Raw genomic sequence first — 18,436 nt, 5'->3', positions numbered from 1 at the left:
AAATAGAAAAATGAGCAGGGTGTTATGGTGGGTGCTACTGGGGAGGCTGAGGCAGGAGGATCGCTTGAGCTTGGGAGGTTGCTGTGAGCTAAGGTGATGCCATGGCTGTAGTGTCGGCAACGGGGTGAGACTCTCTCAGGAAAAAAAAAAAAAAAAGATTAAATTATTTCCTTTTTGGTTTGTTTTTGAGACAGAGTCTCATTCTGTTGCCCTTGGTAGAGTGCTGTAGCGTCATGGCTCACAGCAGCCTCCAATTCTTGGGCTTAAGCTATTCTCTTGCCTCAGCCTCCCGAGTAGCTGGAACTACAGGCGCTTGCCACAACGCCTGGCTATTTTTTGTTGCAGTTGCCACTACTGTTTTAGCTGACCGGGTCCGGGTTCAAACCCGCCAGCCGTGGTATATGGGGCTGGCGCTCTACACACTGAGCCACAGGTGCCACCCATTAAATTATTTCTTGATAAGACATTTTATTTTTTCTCTCTCTCTCTCTTTTTTCTTTTTGTTACCCTCATTTGAGTGCCCTGGCATCACAGCTTCCAGCAACCTCAAACTCTTGAATTTAAGTGATTCTCTTGCCTCTGCCTTCCAAGTAGCTGGGACTGTAGGCGCCTGCCACAACACTTGGCCGTTTTTCTGCCATAATTGTCATTGTTGTTTTAGCAGGCCTGGGCATGGTTTGGACCCACCAGCCCCAGTGTATGTGGCTGGCGCCCTAACCACTGAGTGGCAGGCGCTGAGCCTTGATAGACATTTTCAACTGTCGACTTCTATGAAAGGTCTGTTGGTCTCTTGACTTCCTCCTTTGGAAGCAAATTTGCTCTTTTAGCTATGCCATAACCTTCTAATCTTTTTTTGAATTAGTATTGTGTATGTTAGGACATTGCAAACATTGTTTGTTCACTGCCGAACCAGGTAGTATACTGTAATTACATTCCCTGACTTGTACAGGTTTTTTTTTGCTCCTATAAGTAGTAGGTGCCATGGTTATCTTAGTATATGTTTATTTCCATCTGCATCTAATTCTTCTGCAGGCTTTAAGTATTTAAAATTCTTTACTATAAAAGTAAAAACTCTTTTCATTTAAATCAAATGTAAATTACATGTCCATTTCCTCTACCTTGGAACTATCTTACTTAGAGCTCTTCATTTTCTTGCTCCTATCTGAAGTAGTGTTGGAGTCTACACACAGTAATCATCCAGGAATTTCCTTTCACATCATCCTGGAGTTTTTCTTTAAACATGGACTTCTTTACTTAGAATGCTTTAATCTCTTCTTCTCTTTTTTAATGTATGATTTTTTTGATTAAGAATTAATCACCCTAGCCGGGCGTTGTGGCGGGCGCCTGTAGTCCCAGCCACTCGGGAGGCTGAGGCAAGAGAATCGCTTAAGCCCAGGAGTTGGAGGTTGCTGTGAGCTGTGTGAGGCCACGGCACTCTACCGAGGGCCATAAAGTGAGACTCTGTCTCTACAAAAAAAAAAAAAAGAATTAATCACCCCTCCTGGCCTAGTTTGGTGGTACACACCTGTAGTCCCATCTATTTGGGAGGCTGAGACAGGAAGATCACTTCAGCTCAGGAGTTTGAAGCTGTAGTGCAGCATGGTTGTACTGTGAATAGTCATTATACTGTAGCCTGGGAACATAGTGAAGCCTTAGAAAGAACCATTTACCCCCTCAGTAGTCTTCTTGACTTACTATTTTAAGGTGAGTTATCCTGTATTATTTGCTATATAACACCCAATTTGGTGTCCTCTTGGCACTTACCACAATATGTATTCATATTTTTATCTATTCCTTTACCTCTTTTTGTCCTTGCTCTTCATTTCTAGACTAAGTTCCTTGAGATGGCGACTGTTGTTTCATTCACTACTACATATATATCCTGTGTTTGACACATAAAATGTTCAACAAATGTAAATGAATGGATAAATGGTGACTTCTAGACTCATGAAGTTAAATGCCACAGATTATCTATTTTATTGCCTTTCATATGTTTAGCATGGAGTTGGCAAACTGTGGCCCATGAGCCACATCTGACTCGTTTCTTGTTTTTATAACTTAGTTGTGCTCATTTGTTTACATATTGCTGATGACTACTTTCAGGGTAGAAGAGCAGAATTACATAATTGTGACAGACCATACGACCTTCAAAACCTAAAATATTTACTTTTCTTTACAGAAAAATTTGCCAATTCTTGATCTTGTTTAATCAAACATTTTATATTTGAAGACTTAACTTGAATCATTAACCAAATAATACATTTCTTTATACAGCTTCTCTTCTCATTTAACTTAGGTCCATTATATAACGGTACATATAATATATAAAAAGTCAGCATGTCAGTCAGAGTCCAGTCAGGGAATTAAAGAGAAAATTTAATAAAAGGAAATAATTACACAGATCTTGAGTGTTTAAAGAGGAAACCTGGACGAAACCCAGAGATGATGGTGATGACTGTAGAAAGAAGTCAGTCCTCCCTAAAGCTGGGAAAACAAAAGGAAAAGAGAGTTGTTGGAATCTAATAACTTAAAAGAAAACCCAAGAAAGGAAGGCCAAGTAAGCTATGTCTTTAAGGAAGATACATTGACCACTACTGCTGGTCTGAGAGGAGTACCATGAGACTAGTTCCTGGGATATAAACTTAGTAAACTGGAGAGTGGAATCATTGCTGCTTCTGGGTGATGCTTTCAGATATAGCAGACTAGCAAGTCCTTGGTCTCTTCTCCTGCATTCCAGTCTTCTTCTAGAGCCCTGTGGACACAGGAAGAGGAGGAAGATGATTTTATTTAACAGGAAGCCAGCTGGAAATGAAAAATATAGCTTGCAGGATCTCAGCCCCAGCATCACAAAGCATAGAACAGAAAGGCAAATTGGGAGATGACAGATAATACCAGAATAACTGGGAAAGTACCCCTCCCCAGTTGTATCTGTGAGAAATCTATTCTTAAGCTCAAATCAGTCATTAATTAACTTACTTTCTTTGGTGAAAGCAAAAAAATAATTTCTTCTAATGTTTGCATTTGTAAGTCTAGGCTTACAAAATAAGAAGTATTGGTTCTAATACTAGTTTAGTATTTATTCATAATTAAAAGATTCTTTTTTCTGTTTTATTTCAGTATCAGATATAGAAGGTGGTGATGGACTGCAGCTCAGAAAGGAACATACTCTGAAAATATTTGCTTATATCAATTCTTGGACACAGAGGTATGTATCTTAAGGTATTTGGAAGACTAATTTTGTGAGTCGTTTCTTAAATTGCCATTTTTTGTCATCAAATTCACCTTTTAAGAAGTTGGATTGGAAACCTTTAGTCATTACATGACAGTTTGTCAATATTTATTAAATCTTCTAATCTTCTCCTTACTCATGGGGTCGATCATGATTCTGTTTTTAAACCATGAGCATAAAAATTGATTTTTTTTCTTTTTTCTTGTGTGTGTGTGTGTGTGTGTGTGTGAGAGAGAGAGAAAAAGAGAGAGAGAGAGAGTCTTACATGTTTGCACTAGGCTAGAGTACCATGGTTTCAGCCTATCTCACAGCAACCTCAACCTTCTGGGTTTGAGCAGTCCTGTCTCAAGTAGCTGGGACTATAGGTGCCTACCATAACACTGGTCAAATTTTTCTATTTTTAGTAGAGAACAGTGTCTTGCTCTTGTTCAGGCTGGTCTGGAACTCCTGAGCTCAAGTGACCCTCCGGCCTCAGCCTCCCAGATTTCTTCCTTTTATCTTCTCCTTCATTACAAGAGTGACTGAAATTCTGAAAATAATAGATTAAAGAATTTTTATGGCATATCTAGAGACTTGTAATAAACATAATCATTAAAATAAATTACTGTTGTGGTGGGGACACTTTGAAGACCTCTTGATATTTGTTTCTTTTCTATAATATGTTTATTAGACTGATTTCTAAGTAATAATGTATATTGAAATATAGAGAATAAAACTTTAGACACCATTGTTAATATAATCCAAGTGTATAACAAGGATTTGCAGATTCCTATTTCTCCATATGATTTTGGCTGGTCATGGCTAGTAATTTTTTTTTGAAACAAGAGTCTGTCATCTTAGGTAGTATGCAGTGGCATCTTAGCTTACAGCAACCTCAAACTCTGGCTTAAGCAATCCTCTTTCCTTAACCTTCCAAGTAGCTGTGATTATAGGTACCTACCACAACGCTCAACTGTTTTTATTTATGTATTGTTTTTGTTTGTTTGTTTGTTTTGAGACAGAGTCTCCCTATGTTGCCCTTGGTAGAGTGTCAAGGCATCACAGCTCACAGCAATCTCAAACTTGTGGGCTTCAGTGATTCTCTTGCCTCAGCCTCCCCAGTAGCTGGGACTACAGTAGCTCTCCACAGTGCCCGGCTGTTTTTTTGTTGTTGTTGTCATTGTTGCTTAGCAGGCCTTGGCTGGGTTTGAACCCACCAGCCCCGGTGCAGTTGGGGAATTACAGAGAAATTAACCACTGAGCTACGGGCGCCCGCCCATTTAATAGAGAGGAGGTCTCACTCTTGCTCAGGCTGGTCTCGAACTCTTGAGCTAAGCAGTCCACAATTTGGCCTCCCAGAGTGCTAGGATCATAGGTGTGAGCTATCGCACCCACCATAATAATTATTTTTTCCTCCTTGAATAAATGAAATGAAAATAATAGGTTTTTTTTTTTAAACTTTGTACCTGTTCAAAGTTCTTGGTCCTTCTAAACTTTTTATACATAAGAATGTTTGAGGCATTGAATGCAGTGAGTAATGAACATGTTAAATGCAGTGTTACGTAAATGACTATTCTAAGGTACGCATTCTAGCTGATCATGAAGAGTTTAGCTTTTTTCCTTTTCTCTTGATAAAATTGATTCTTTTGTTCTGAAAGAATTTGTAGGTTTTATTGAAAACTTGTGTACCATCATTATTGGCATTTCTTTTCTAAATTACAGTCAGCTGAATTTTAAATTAAAGTTAGCAGTGTTTTTTCTTTTATTATGTGTGAAATAGAAGAAAGAATATAATACTAATATGTTTATGATTTAAAATTAACATAAAGTAATTTGATGAGAAAACATTGCATCTGAGTCATAAATTTGAATTTATAACCACAGGTACATGGCAACATGTTATACTAGGAAAAAAGACACTTTTTTTTTTTTTTTTTTTTTTTTTTTGAGACAGAGTCAGTAGAATGCCATGATGTCATAATTCACAGCAACCTCAAACTCTCAGGCTGAACTCTTGCCTCACCCTCCCAGGTAGCTGGGACTACAGTTGCCCGCCACAACGCCCCACTATTTTTTGTTGCAGTTGTTGATGTTTTAGCTGGCCCGGGCTGGGTTCGAACCTGCCAGTCTTGGTGTATGTGGCTGGTGCCCTACCTGCTGAGCTATGGGCGCCGCCCAAGACACAATTCTAATCTGTGGTGTGACCCTGAAATCCAGAGAAATAAAATTGTTTTCCTAAAGTTTCAGTACTAGTTATTGATAGAATTGGGGTTGGAGTTTTATTTTCTCATTCCTAGTCCACTTTTATTCTAGATGCTTATTCTTAATCCTAATTTTAAGAAGTTTTGACCTGGAGTCAGTGGATGAGAATGAAATTATAAAGGAAATTTCAATATGTACAGTTTTAGGCAATAATTCATAGGTTTCATGAGAATATTAAAGTGTTTATCCCAAACTGTGGGGAGCATCTGTTTTACGTCACGCTGTTTAAGAGGGATATATATTCATGTCTATATTGGAGCCATATAGACATGAATTCCAGTCTTCTTTTAATACCTGTGAAATTAATTTTACAGTTAACTTCTATAAGCTCTCATTTTGTTTGTGAAAATAGAATATCTTCATGAGGTTGTAAGGAAACAAAGTTCTCAGTACAGTATTTGATAAAAGAACTTAATAAATGCTTGTTTTAAAATTGTTAAAGTCTTTTTTTTTTTTTTTTGAGACAGAGTTTCACTATGTTGCCCTTGGTAGAGTACTGTGGCTTCACAGCTCACAGCAACTTCTTTTTTTTGTTTTGTTGTTGCAGTTTGACCGGGGCTGGGTTTGAACCGACCAGCCTCTGCATATGGGGCCGGCGCCCTACTCACTTTGAGCCACAGGTGCCACCCACAACTTCTAATTCTCTTGGGCTTAAGCGATTCTCTTGCCTCCTGCCTCAGCTTCCCAAGTAGCTGGGACTATAGGTGCCTGCCACAACTCCCAACTAGTTTTTGGTTGTAGTTGTCGTTGTTGTTTGACAGGCCCCGGGCTGGGTTTGAACTTGCCAGCTCTGGTGTATTTGGCTGGCGCCCTAGCTGCTGCTGAGCTACAGGTGCTGAGCCTAAAGTCTGTTTTGGAAAATGATTGAAGGGTAAACTAAAATAAAGCAAGAAGGGCCAAACTGCAAAACAGTTCGTAACATTTACAATTCTGTTCACATGTCAGTAACCATGAACAGTTTTTAGCTAGTAGTAGTAAAAGTAGAATGCTATTGTTGTAATTGTTTGTGTTGATAAGGGGGAAGAGTAAAAATATTTAGTTGGATCATAATGCTTTGTGGTAAGAGTCTTTGCCTATGTTATCCTCTCCCCCATCTCCTAAATTATTTTCGTAAGCATCAGAAAATATTGTCGCGTAGATTAGATTATGGTTCTTCTAGATGATAAATAACTATTAAGAAAACACAGTTAAGGAATTCTTAATTTGGACCAAGACAGTCCATAAATGATGCTTAGTATGCTAATGAACCCATGACATTTCACACAAAATGTTATTTATGATTCCTAGGAGAAGAGTGTTCAATATAGCTTTCATAATATTATTAATGGAAGATTATCAGTGGTCAAGAATTGTTTTGTGGGCTGGGTGTGGTGCCTCATGCCTGTGGTTCTAGCACTTAAGGAGGCTGAGGTGGGAGGATTGCTCAAGCCCAGGACTCCCCAGTTGTAGGGAACTGTGATCATGCTATCAAACTCTAGCCTGGGCAACAGTGTGAGACCCCAATTCTTTAAAAAAAAAAAAAAATTCTGGCATATTGACTAGAATGTAAGTAAAGGCAAGGGTTCATTTAAAAAACAGTACATTGACAAGACTTAATATTTATAAGTATTGTAAAGATTTTATTTTATTATTTTTGCTTTTTTCTTCTTGCCACCATAAAAGGAATATTTTTTCTTATTTAAATGACATATTCACTATTAAAAAAACCAAAGAACCAAGTTAAATCCCCAATGTGACACCACCCAGAGTAACAATTCTTTCTTTTTGTGTATATCCATGTTATGGGATTGTGAATAGTAAGTATAGTTGAGAATTTTATAAAAATGTGGTTTTACTATGTGTATATTTTCTAATGTGATCTTCTATGTGCAGTTTACTGTGGTCAGTCTTTCCATGTCATCAGATATTATCTATGTCTTCATTTGTAATTGCTGCGTAACAGTCATGTAGCGACAACTCTGTTTTGTCTGTATAAAATTAGGGTAGTTACACTTGTTGGTTTAACAGATTATTATTTTATTAATGTCAACATAGTGACTGGGAATGGTACAGGAAGAAAGCTAATTCAGAGGATGAGGAGAGAAAAGAATTGGAGAATAAATTGAAGCCTGTAAATTAGAAAAAAGAGCATCTAAGGATATGAAGGGAACATTGTATGTAACGAAAGTGCTGATATTACTATATTACAAGGCACAATACTTCATATAGGAATGGGGGGGTTTTTTTTTGTTTTTTTGGTTTGGTTGTTTTGTTTTTTTACTTGTTTTAAGATTATTAGAAAATGGGCTTAGGTGTATGTATGCTGGAAGTTCCACATTCTTTAGTAGGCGTTCAACGGTCTTTGCTGTCTTTTTACTTATCCACTTTTTAACTTGATATCAGATTTCTTCCACTGTGCGAACTCTGTTTGCCAGCCGGGATGAAGTTCTGTCATTGTATTTTCAGGCTAAAAATAGTACCTTTTATACTTGGCATTTGTGTTTAATGTTTGAAGCTATTACTTTTATTCATTGTTTTAATAAATTTTATTTTTTAGAACAGTTATAGAGGTTATTTTGAGTAGGTGAATGTATGTACTCCTCTCTTCAAGGCTCTGGTCTTTTTTTGGCATCAAAAAATTTGTTTGGTGAGTGACATGTTGATATTGACCACTATTTAAAATACTGTTTTTCTAGTTCATACATTAAGAAAAAAATTGGTGAGGTTGAATGCGATGAAATAGTAGTCCTTTCATACTTTCAGCAGTACCAGGCTAGGAAAAAATGATGTGAGACCCATTGGAATATTTATTGGTAGATGGATTCTAGAACTCGGTTCTAGGATGGTTAATAATTTTATTTAAATAAAGCTCCATATTTTATGCTAGGCTTTTTTTTTTTTTTTTGTCAGAAGCAATGTTGCTCTGTCGCCAGGAGTAGAGTGCCATAACCTCAGCCTAGCTCACAGCAACTGAAAACTCTTGTATTTAAGTGATCCTCTGGCCTCAGCCTTCTAGTAGCGGGGACTATAGGTACCCACCACAACGACTGGCTGATTTTTTTCTATTTTTAGTAGCGATGATAGTCTTGCTCTTACTTAAGCTGGCCTCTAACTCCTGAACTGAAGAGATCCTCCCACTTCATCTTCCCAGAGTGTTAGAATTACAGGTATGAGCCACTGGTTTATGCCAGGCCTTTAGAAATTATCACTGCTGACCTAAAACTCAAAAAAAAAAAAAAAAAAAAAGAAAGAAAGAAATTAATCAGTGTATTATTTTTAATTAGGCACATTCTCGTCAGTTCTGCAGAATATGATTCTGCTTGGACATTGGAGCTTTAAGGCTGCAAATAACAGAGTAGGCCTGAGAAGAAAGCAGGATAAGCTCATATGGTGGGTATGAATGAGATTGGTGTATAAATAGGCAGTATTAAAAGCAATCAATAGAGAGCTATAATAGAATAAGTCCATTCTCAGCTTCCTTTTTTTCTGCTACTTCAGATGTTGGTTTTAGTATCAACTTCTGTATAATAATTTGAAATGCTATTATTGTACTGTTGCTTTGTCTATCAATTTTAGGTATAACTCATGAACTTTCTTTTCATGATATATAAGGATTTCATTCTTTTGCTCTTCCTTATCTTCTCAATTTAAGTTTATCAGTCAGAAGGGTAGTTCTAAAAGTAAAAATATTGCTTAGTCGGGAGGCTGAGGCAACAGAATCGCGTAAGCCCAAGAGTTAGAGGTTGCTGTGAGCCGTGTGACGCCACGGCACTCTACCCGAGGGTGGTACAGTGAGACTCTGTCTCTACAAAAAAAAAAGAAATTAAAAAAAAAAAATATTGCTTAGTGATAAGCCAAAAATTTCATAGTTCATTTTATATCTTGTATATTTTCTGATTCCTGGGGTCTGCTGACTTTTTTTCATTCAACTGATTTTCTATGTGTACGTCAATAATTCTGCCCAAACTCATCAACCCTTTTTAGTATTAGTTTTTACGTTGTTATACCTGATTAGGGGATATATTGTTTGTTTTCCTCCCAGTCTCATTGAGCCTTCCTCTTCCTATTGTCTGTATTGACTGCTCTCTAGTGTTGTTACTAAACTGTTGTCTTGCTTTCAGATCTCATCCTTGAAATTCGTTTTGCTGGCTCGGCGCCCTTAGCTCAGTGGTTAGGGCGCCGGCCATGTAACACCAGGGCTAGCAGTTTTCAACCTGGCCCAGTCTGCTAAACAACAATGACAGCTACAACAAAAAATAGCCAGGCATTGTGGCAGGCACCTATAGTCCCAGCTACTTGGGAGGCTGAGGCAAGAGAGAATCACTTAAGCCCAGGAGTTTGAGGTTGCTGTGAACTCTAAAGCCAACGGCACTCTACCGAGGGGGACATAGTGAGACTTTGTCTCAAAAAAAAAAAAAAAAGAAAGAAAGAAAAATTCCTTTTGCTTTTCTCTTGTATTGGATTTTCAGTTTGCTGGATTTCATTTTGTTGTCTTTATTGGTTTACTTCCTTGTTTTGTTAGGAGGACATCTTTTCTGAGGAAGGATAACAGGAGACAAATATTTCTTAGACTTTTCAGATGTAAAATGTCTATTCTGCCTTATACTTACTGATAGTTTTCAGTGGATACAGAACTCTAAGTGGAAAATTATTTTCTCTCAGAATTTTGAAGTGTTGGTTTTTTGTATTCTTTTATTGTGGAGCTTTTCCTTGTTATTCTTATCACCTTTTCTGAAAGTTTTTAGGATCTTTATTCCTTCTTACTTGCCTTCCTCGGTTGGTATTTGGTCTTCCCGAATTTATCTTGTTCACTGTATGTATAGAAAAAATTTGTTGCATTGGGTGAAGTAGGAATAGTATTCTGGCTCTCTAGGTTTTTCTTTCATTTAGTCCTGTTTTCTGCCCCATGCTTCATCCTTGCCTTCAGAGATAACTGATTCTTAAGGGCTGAGCCTTACCAGTGTTCTGTAGAGTAGATTTTTCTTTTTGTTGATATAAAATTTGATAGCCCCTTCCAATCTTATTTCTTCCACTGTATTTCACTTGAATTGTTTCTTCTTTTCCTATCAACCAATTTGTCAATATCTATAATTTTTTTGTTCCATTATTTTGTCCTTATGGAGTTATGGTTTTTTTCCCTTTAGTATATTTGTAGTAGATTGTGGAACAGGGAACAAGTTAAAGTGTGTGTGTAAAATCAACCTGGGTTTAACTAAAAGTGATGTTTTTATTTAAAAACACTTTTTCTCCCTTGTATTGTATACATAGATGCCTTGTTGAGAATTTTTGTCCCTAGACTTCTCAGGATTGAGTGTAATAGAATAAAAAGTATAATTTATTTAACATAATTATTTAAGGGTGTGTGCATGCACTCCCTCTTAGACTCACAGCTCTCCTTGAACATGTATATTTTAGATCTGCAAGGACTCAGACCCAGTTTTCCCTGTTAACTTAGTTCACATCATTTTTGTCTTTAAATTTCTTAGGTCAGTATTCCAAGCAATTTAATTCCCATTTTCCTATTTTTGAAGTAAATCTGGCTGACTCTTTGGCTTTCCTCATTCAGATCCGACTCCTAAGATCTCTTTTTTGAAAACTCAAATCTGTTTTTACCAAAGGAAGATATCTAAGTTTGAACCTAATTTTCCCTATTAAAGAAAAATGCTATTTATCAGAAGAACTAACTTTAGTTGCAAAATGTTTGTTTTTATTCTTGTGGAAATTGCTATATACATATCATATATATATTTTAAAATTAGAATTTTAAAGCTAAAGGACACCTTAGAGGTAAAAACCATTTGGTTTTGCCACAGAGAAGGTAGGCATGATGTATCATTTATATATTTCTGTGTAATAAATTACTCCAAAAATACGATTGTATTTTAAAATAGCAGTAAACATTATCATCAGAGTTTCATTGGTACAGGAATTAGGAAGTGGTCTAGCTGGTTGTTTTTGGCTTGAGTTTCTCATAAGGTTTTAGTCAAGATGCTGGCCAGGTTATAGTCATCTAACGGCTTATGTTGGGCTGAAAGATATGCTTCCAAGCTGGCTTGTTTTACATAGTTGTCAAGTTAGTGCTAGTTGTTAATGGGAGGATCCAGTTCTTATATGGATTGTCATGGGCTTTTTGAATGTTGTTACAACATGGTAGCTGGCTTCCCCTTGAGTGAGTGTTTCAAAACACAGGAAGGCAGAAGTGGTAGTGTCTTTTATGACCTAGTCTTAGATGTCACATTGTCATCTCCATCACATTCTGTTCATTAGAAGTGAGTCCCATCCATATTTGAAGAGAGGAAAGTTGAGCTTCACTTTTAATACAGAAGAATATGAAAGAATTTGTGGCCATACTTCAAATTCACCACGCCTAGAGAAATGAAATTATCTCTACATGGTAACATAGGAAGTTATTGATGTGTTTGGACTATACTATAGATGTTTTGGTAATATTACTAGATGCAAATTATAAATAGTAGTTGCTTAACTATCATCCATCACTGGATTCATATATTCTTACAACTAGGTACTTGTGTGTATATTATTATTACTAATTCACCAGACCCTTTAAGTTATCCACAATATATCAGGAATCATGCTGTGATACTAACTGAACATATCTAAGAGAACTGGGTTTGTATTCTGATTTACTCTTTGTTTTCATTTGTTTTTTTATAGGAATTGAAGAGTGTGTGTGTGTGTGGTGGTGGTGGTGGTGTTCCCAAATACTTCTGATGTTCTGAGTATAGTTAGAACACCCCTTCAAAGTAGCCTTCAAACAAATTAATAATTTTAAAATGTAGCTCTTTTATTAGTTGACAACAAAATCCCTTTGTTAAATAACCAGCTAGCTTTATTGATAAAGTGTTTTGTTATAGCCAGGTTCCTAATATTGAATACTAAACATATATTGAATACCAGTATTGGAGAAGCAAAGAAATATGCCATGATTATTGTTCTTAAATAGTCCCTTGGGTAGAAGACTAGATATAAATATCATACCAAAGATGATAGCTGTAAACCCAACATTGTAACTTTATACTAAAATGCTAGTTGTTGGCACAGTGCTATCTTTATAAGTTAAAATAGTGCAGGAAGGAGAAAATAAAAATCTTAAGTCTAGAAAAAATTTTACTGTTTGCTTACTTAACGTTTTTATATTACTTATTAAAAAGTATAACTGCCTCTCTAGGAAGTATTTATTTGTTGAATTTTTTTTTTTCTCTTACAGGCAATGTCTATGCTGCTTCAAGGAATATAAGCATTTGGAGATTTTTAACCAAGTAGTATGTGCACTTATTAACTTAGTGATTGCCCAAGTTCAAGTGCTCCGGGACCAGCTTTGTAAACATTGTACTACTATTAATATAGATTCCACGTGGCAAGATGAGAGTAATCAAGCAGAAGAACCACTGAATATAGATAGAGAGTGTAATGAAGGAACTACAGAAAGACAAAAATCGATAGAGAAAAAACCAAACTCTACAAGAATCTGTAATCTGACGGAGGAGGTATCTTCAAAGAGTCCTGATCCTTTTAGTTTATGGAGTACAGATGAGAAGGAAAAACTCTTACTGTGTGTGGCAAAAATTTTTCAAATTCAGTTTCCCTTATATACTGCTTACAAACACAATACTCATCCTACTATAGAGGTATGTAAAAATAAGTACTGTGAATTTTAAGAAATACCAAGTCAACAATATGATAGTCTGGTTCTCATAAATTACTATGAAGACAGTTATTGTTGGTGGGATGGTTTATAAAAGTCATTTTTACCAAAATTATTCTAGTTTTTCCCATAACACTTCTGTATCAGTTCACATTGAAAATTTGCTCAGGATAGTCCTATTAAGGAAGCATTTATAAACTGAACTCAGAAAGTAAACATTTTGCTGGTGTAGCTCTTTTCTGCTTATTGTGACTAAAAAAGAAATGGTTGAGGAAAAAGCAACAATTTTTAATTGCATTCTTAGAAATATAGTCTACAAACTTTGCTATTTCATCAAGACAAAAGCTTAACAAATTATTTGTAATTAGTTTTAAATAATAGTATTTTCCTTTGTAAAGTCAAGATGCTTGTCTCTATTAATGATATTTGTATAGGTATTCCAAGAGTTGAGTTAACCTACCTTACATTTATTTAGAAAATGGGATCTCTTCTAGGTATAGTGGGAATTGAAACAGTGTATGTGGTAATGTTTTAGTGGCTTAACACAACAGTGGTTTTATTTCTCATGATTCTTGCTAGTATTGTGTGGGTTTACTTCTGCAGCTGCATTTACTTTGAAAGTTGGGTGGGTTAGGAGGTCCATGTGTCACTCGTGTGTCTGGCAGTTAGTGGTGGCTGTTGTTTGGGGTTTTTGTATTGTCTCCACATGGCTTCTCATTTTCCATTAGGGTATACTGGCTTCCTTATGTGGCAGTCTTAGCAGTGGTCCAGGAAGGTAAAAGTGGACGCTGTAAGGCTTCTTCAGGTATAGCTTCTGAAATGGTATAGTTATCAATTCTGCCACATTACATTTTGCCACATTTGTTGGTGAAAGCAATTCACAAGGGCAGTCCAGATTCAAAGGAGTGGTGAAGTAGATTCCATTTCTGGAAGGAGGAGAGGTTGAAGTTTCATTTTATATCTTGTACATTGTTTCCCGTGTATCCTAGGATGGGAAGAGTTGTGGCTGTTAGAAAATTGACCACATGCTCGGCCCAGTGGCTGACTCCTGTAATCCTAGCACTCTGGGAGGCAGAGGCTAGTGGATTGTTTTACGTAAAGGAGTTTGAGACCAGCCTAAGTAAGAGTGAGACCTTATCTCTACTAAAAGTAGAAAAACTAGCTGGACATAGTAGCACATGCCTATAGTCCCAGCTACTTGAAAGGCTGAGGCAAGAGGATTGCTCAAGCCCAAGAGTTTGAAGTTGTTGTTAGCTATGATGGCATGGCATTCTACCAAGGGGGACAGAGTGAAATTCTCTCAAAAAAAGAAAGAAAGAAAACTGACCATATGGTGGTGATTTTTTTTTTTTTAAAGTCTGCCTCTCTAACTTACTTGTTCTATAAGCTTCTATTATACAAAATTTGTATATTTGACTTTGCTCTTCTTTCTTCTACAATGTAATATTCTTTTTTTATATTGTTGGGGATTCATTGAGGGTACAAGAAACCAGGTTACACTGATTGCATTTGTTAGGTAAAGTCCCTCTTACAGTCATGTCTTGCCCCCAAAAGGTGTGGCACACACCAAGGCCCCACTCCCCTCCCTCCTTCCCTCTCTCTGCTCTTCCTTTCCCCACCCCACCCCTTTCTCTCTCTGCTCTCCCCTTATAATATTCTTTTGCTCTAATATTTTTATATTAAATTGAGACTGTTTAAAAAACACAGCTTAGGAGATGGTTCTTTTACCTATTAGAATTTTCCCTAAGAATGTTTTAAATCAGATTTTGCTGTGTCTTATAGTTTTCTTAATTATCTTCCCATGTAGAAATCCCTTTTTTGTTATATATGTCTACATTTTAAAAATTACGTATTTTTGTTGAGTATGTGTTGCCTAGGCTGGTCTTGAATTCCTGATCTCAAGCAATCCTCCTGCCTCCACCTTCCAAAATGCTGGGAATATAGAAATGAACTATTGTACAGCCTATATTTTAATTATTAGGTTTTATATGTGGATGCATGTAATTACATAGGAAACTTTTTTTTTTTTTTGGAGACAGCCTTAAGCTGTCACCCTGGGTAGGATGCCATGGCATCACAGCTCACAGCAACCTCAAACTCTTGGGCTTAAGTAATTCTCTTGCCTCAGCCTCCCAAATAGCTGGGACTCCAGGTGCCCGCCACAACACCTGGCTATTTTTTGTTGTTGCAGTTGTTCTTGTTTTAGCTGGCCTGAGGCTGGGTTTGAACCACCAGCCTCAGTATATGTGGCCAGTGCCCCACCCATTGAGCTATGGGTGCCACCCAAGATACCTTTATTTATTTATTTTTTTTGGAGACAGAGTCTTCCTCTGTCACCCTGGGTAGAGTGCCCTGGCTGCACAGCTCACAGGATCCTCAAACTCCTGGGTTCAAGTGATCCTCTTGCCTCAGCCTCCAGAGTAGCCAGGACTATAGGAACCCCCTGCTAGTTTTTCTATTTTTAGTATAGGCAGGGTCTTGCTCTTGCTCAGGATGGTCTCAAACTCCTGAGCTCAAACAGTCCACTTGCCATGGTCTCCCAGAGAGCTAGGATTACAGGCATGAGCCATCACGCCTGGCCAGAAACATTTTTTTAATATACAAAAATATATCCACATTTTTGTGTGTGCATATCTATATTTCTAGAGCTACCTTGTCCATTGTGCTTTGGGGAAACTTTCAAAATGTGTCTTTCTTCTGCTCTGATACACATCAACACAGAAGGGTTCTATGACCAAATGTGGGGGTTTTCCCCACACACACTATGCAGCAGACACCAGCTGAACATCCTGTTTAAATTCTGATGTTAGCATCAGACCCCACAAGTTGATGGCCCCATCAGTCCCCAAGACTGGCTGCCCTCCTTCCTAGCAGTCAAAAATCTCAGCCTCTGGAACTTGTGACTGACTTCAAATCGGGATTCCCTGAAACCCGTCTTTGGGTTCAATTCATTTGTTCGAGTAGCTCACAGAACTTAGGGAAATGCTTATGTTTACCAGTTTATTATAAAGGATGTTACATCGGATCCAGATGAAGAGATGCACAGGGCATGGTATAAGGGAAGGAGTGCAGAGCTTCCATGCCTTCCCTGGTGTGCCACCCTCCAGTAAACTGCGTATGTTCACATGTTCAGCTGTCCAGAAGTTCCTTATACAAAAAAGAAGATTCTCTGTCAATGAATCTGTCATGACATAAAGTATGTTAAACATTCTAAAAACTGTGTCATCTCAGAATCTTTTTCAACAGAAAGGGGACCCATTGTGCAAACTTGAAAAATTTAATCTTAACATCACAAAAACTGGGCATGGTTTATGCCTGTAATCCCAGCACTTTGGGAGGCTGAGGTGGGGAAGATCCCTTGAAGCTGGGAGTTTGAGACCAGGCTGGACAACATAGCAAGGCTCTCTGTAAGACATTTTAAAAATAATTAGCTTTGCAGGGTGGTGCTCACCTACTTAGCTGCTTGGGAGGCTGAGGCATGAGGATTGCATGAGCCTGGGAGTTTTAAGCTGCAGTGAGCTATGAACTCTAGCCTAGACAATACATTGTCTCAAAACACAAAGAATACCACATCAATAGTTTTTTAATATCTTAAATTGGTAATTGAGAGATGTTTAGTTTGGTTAAGGACCTACATAAGCGAATATCATAAAGAAATGTTCTCTGGTTAAAAAAATTAACAATATAGCGCTATGAGCAATATAAAATTTGTTTTGTTCATAAAATCAGTTTGCTTATTTATCATTGTCAAAAAAAGTAATCTCTAAATTTAAGCCTATGTACATTCCTCTGTACTTTCTCTTATGGAATAAAGTATCTCGTTGCTGTTCTTGAGGCTCTTTTCATGTGAGTACTTGGTTCAAAGCAATGATTTCATGAGATAAAATGAATTTTATCTGTGGATTTGGTAAGGAACAACCTTGTTATGCAGAATTCATAATGTATTAGGTTATTTCCTTCTTTAATTTTTTGTCTGTAATAGTTCATCTCTAACTTCTAATATCTTAACAATGATCTGGTACAAATATAGTAAAATTTCTAGTTTCTGTCCTAGTGGCTATGTAATTAAATGTGTTAAGGTTTCAACTGTTTCAAGGGGTCTTAAATCAAAACATTGGTAGGAGACATATGCATTACAAATTATATATATTTCTAAAGTTGTGTGTACATGCACATAAACAATTATGTCAAAGAAAACCAATCATGCAATGTAATAAAGTTTACTAGAGATTGTTATATCACTTTTCTTTGAGGAGATAGTTCATCCTGTCTTTCCTATATACTGCTATGCCATTCTTTCTTAATAAAGCCTTTGATTTGGATTTTTAGTTCTTTCTTTTTTTTTTTTTTTTTGAGACAAAGTCTCACTGTGTCGCCCTCAGTAGAGTGCTGTAGTGTCACTGCTCACAGCAACCACAAACTCTTGGGCATAAGCCATTCTCTTGCCTCAGCCTCCCAAGTGGCTGGAATTACAGGCACCCGCCATAATGCTCAGCTATTTTTTTGTTGTAGTTGTTACTGTTTTAGCAGGCCCAGGCTGGGTTTAAACCCTCCAGCTCTGGTGTTTGTGGCTGGTGCCCTAGCCACTGAGCCACAGGTACAGAGCCGTCCTGTATTTTTTTAGAGGCACAACTTGGCTAAAACTTGTAGAAGTAAAAGATTCAAAACTTTCTTGTTAGTATATTAATAGCTGTGACTTTAAAAACGTAATCAACATTCTCATTTTATAGAAGGGACTGGTTTATGGAGGTTAAAAGTTTTGATCGGGTTTTCGTAGCATATTGCTGAGAAGAATCCTAGAATCTGGATCTTAACTCTACTCCACTCAATCATTTGGCCTAGTAACTGTATACTGCATTTATTGCCAATACTATTAATAAATAAGATAGCAACTTGGAGCTCCTCTTCTGCCTTATTCCCTCCCTCTTTCTTTCTTATCCTCACTGTCAAAGCTGATATTTTAAAAACTCTGGTAATTAGAAATTGTAATATTAATTCAGGATAAAAATCAGGGGGAAGCTCATTGCACTGCTTATCCTAAAAATTATGTGTAACTCTAGGAAATGAGATACAACCTGTTTTTTCCTTTTTAGACAGTGTTGCTCTGGTTAGGGTGTCGTGGTGGTGTTGCAGCTCACAGCAACCTCAAACTCTTGGGCTCAAGATATCCTCCTGCTTCAGCCTCCTAAGTAACTGGGACTATAGGTGTCCCCCATGATGCCCCTGCTGGTGTCAAACTTCTGAGCTCAAGCAGTCCACCTGCCTTGGCCTCCCAGAGTGATAGGATTATAGGCTTGAGCCACCACACCTGGCCTCCAGTG

At 37.3% G+C, this 18,436-nt stretch overlaps 1 protein-coding gene across 4 annotated transcripts in view; it reads left to right on the top strand.

Moving 5' to 3' along the window:
• The window catches only part of USP34 (ubiquitin specific peptidase 34), a 276,477-nt gene that overhangs the window by 35,767 nt on the left and 222,274 nt on the right, over positions 1-18,436 (top strand). For all 4 annotated transcript variants that reach the window (XM_053589538.1, XM_053589537.1, XM_053589535.1 and 1 more), the window contains exons 2-3: positions 3,118-3,205; positions 12,678-13,098. In XM_053589538.1, the coding sequence (XP_053445513.1) occupies positions 3,118-3,205; positions 12,678-13,098 (509 nt within the window). The remainder of the gene's footprint in view (positions 1-3,117; positions 3,206-12,677; positions 13,099-18,436) is intronic.

Source organism: Nycticebus coucang, chromosome 4, assembly GCF_027406575.1.
Source record: "Nycticebus coucang isolate mNycCou1 chromosome 4, mNycCou1.pri, whole genome shotgun sequence".
NCBI classification, from domain to species: Eukaryota; Metazoa; Chordata; class Mammalia; order Primates; family Lorisidae; genus Nycticebus; species Nycticebus coucang.
The sequence above is the reverse complement of the archived record's forward strand: the minus strand, read 5'-3'. Positions and strand labels throughout refer to the sequence as shown.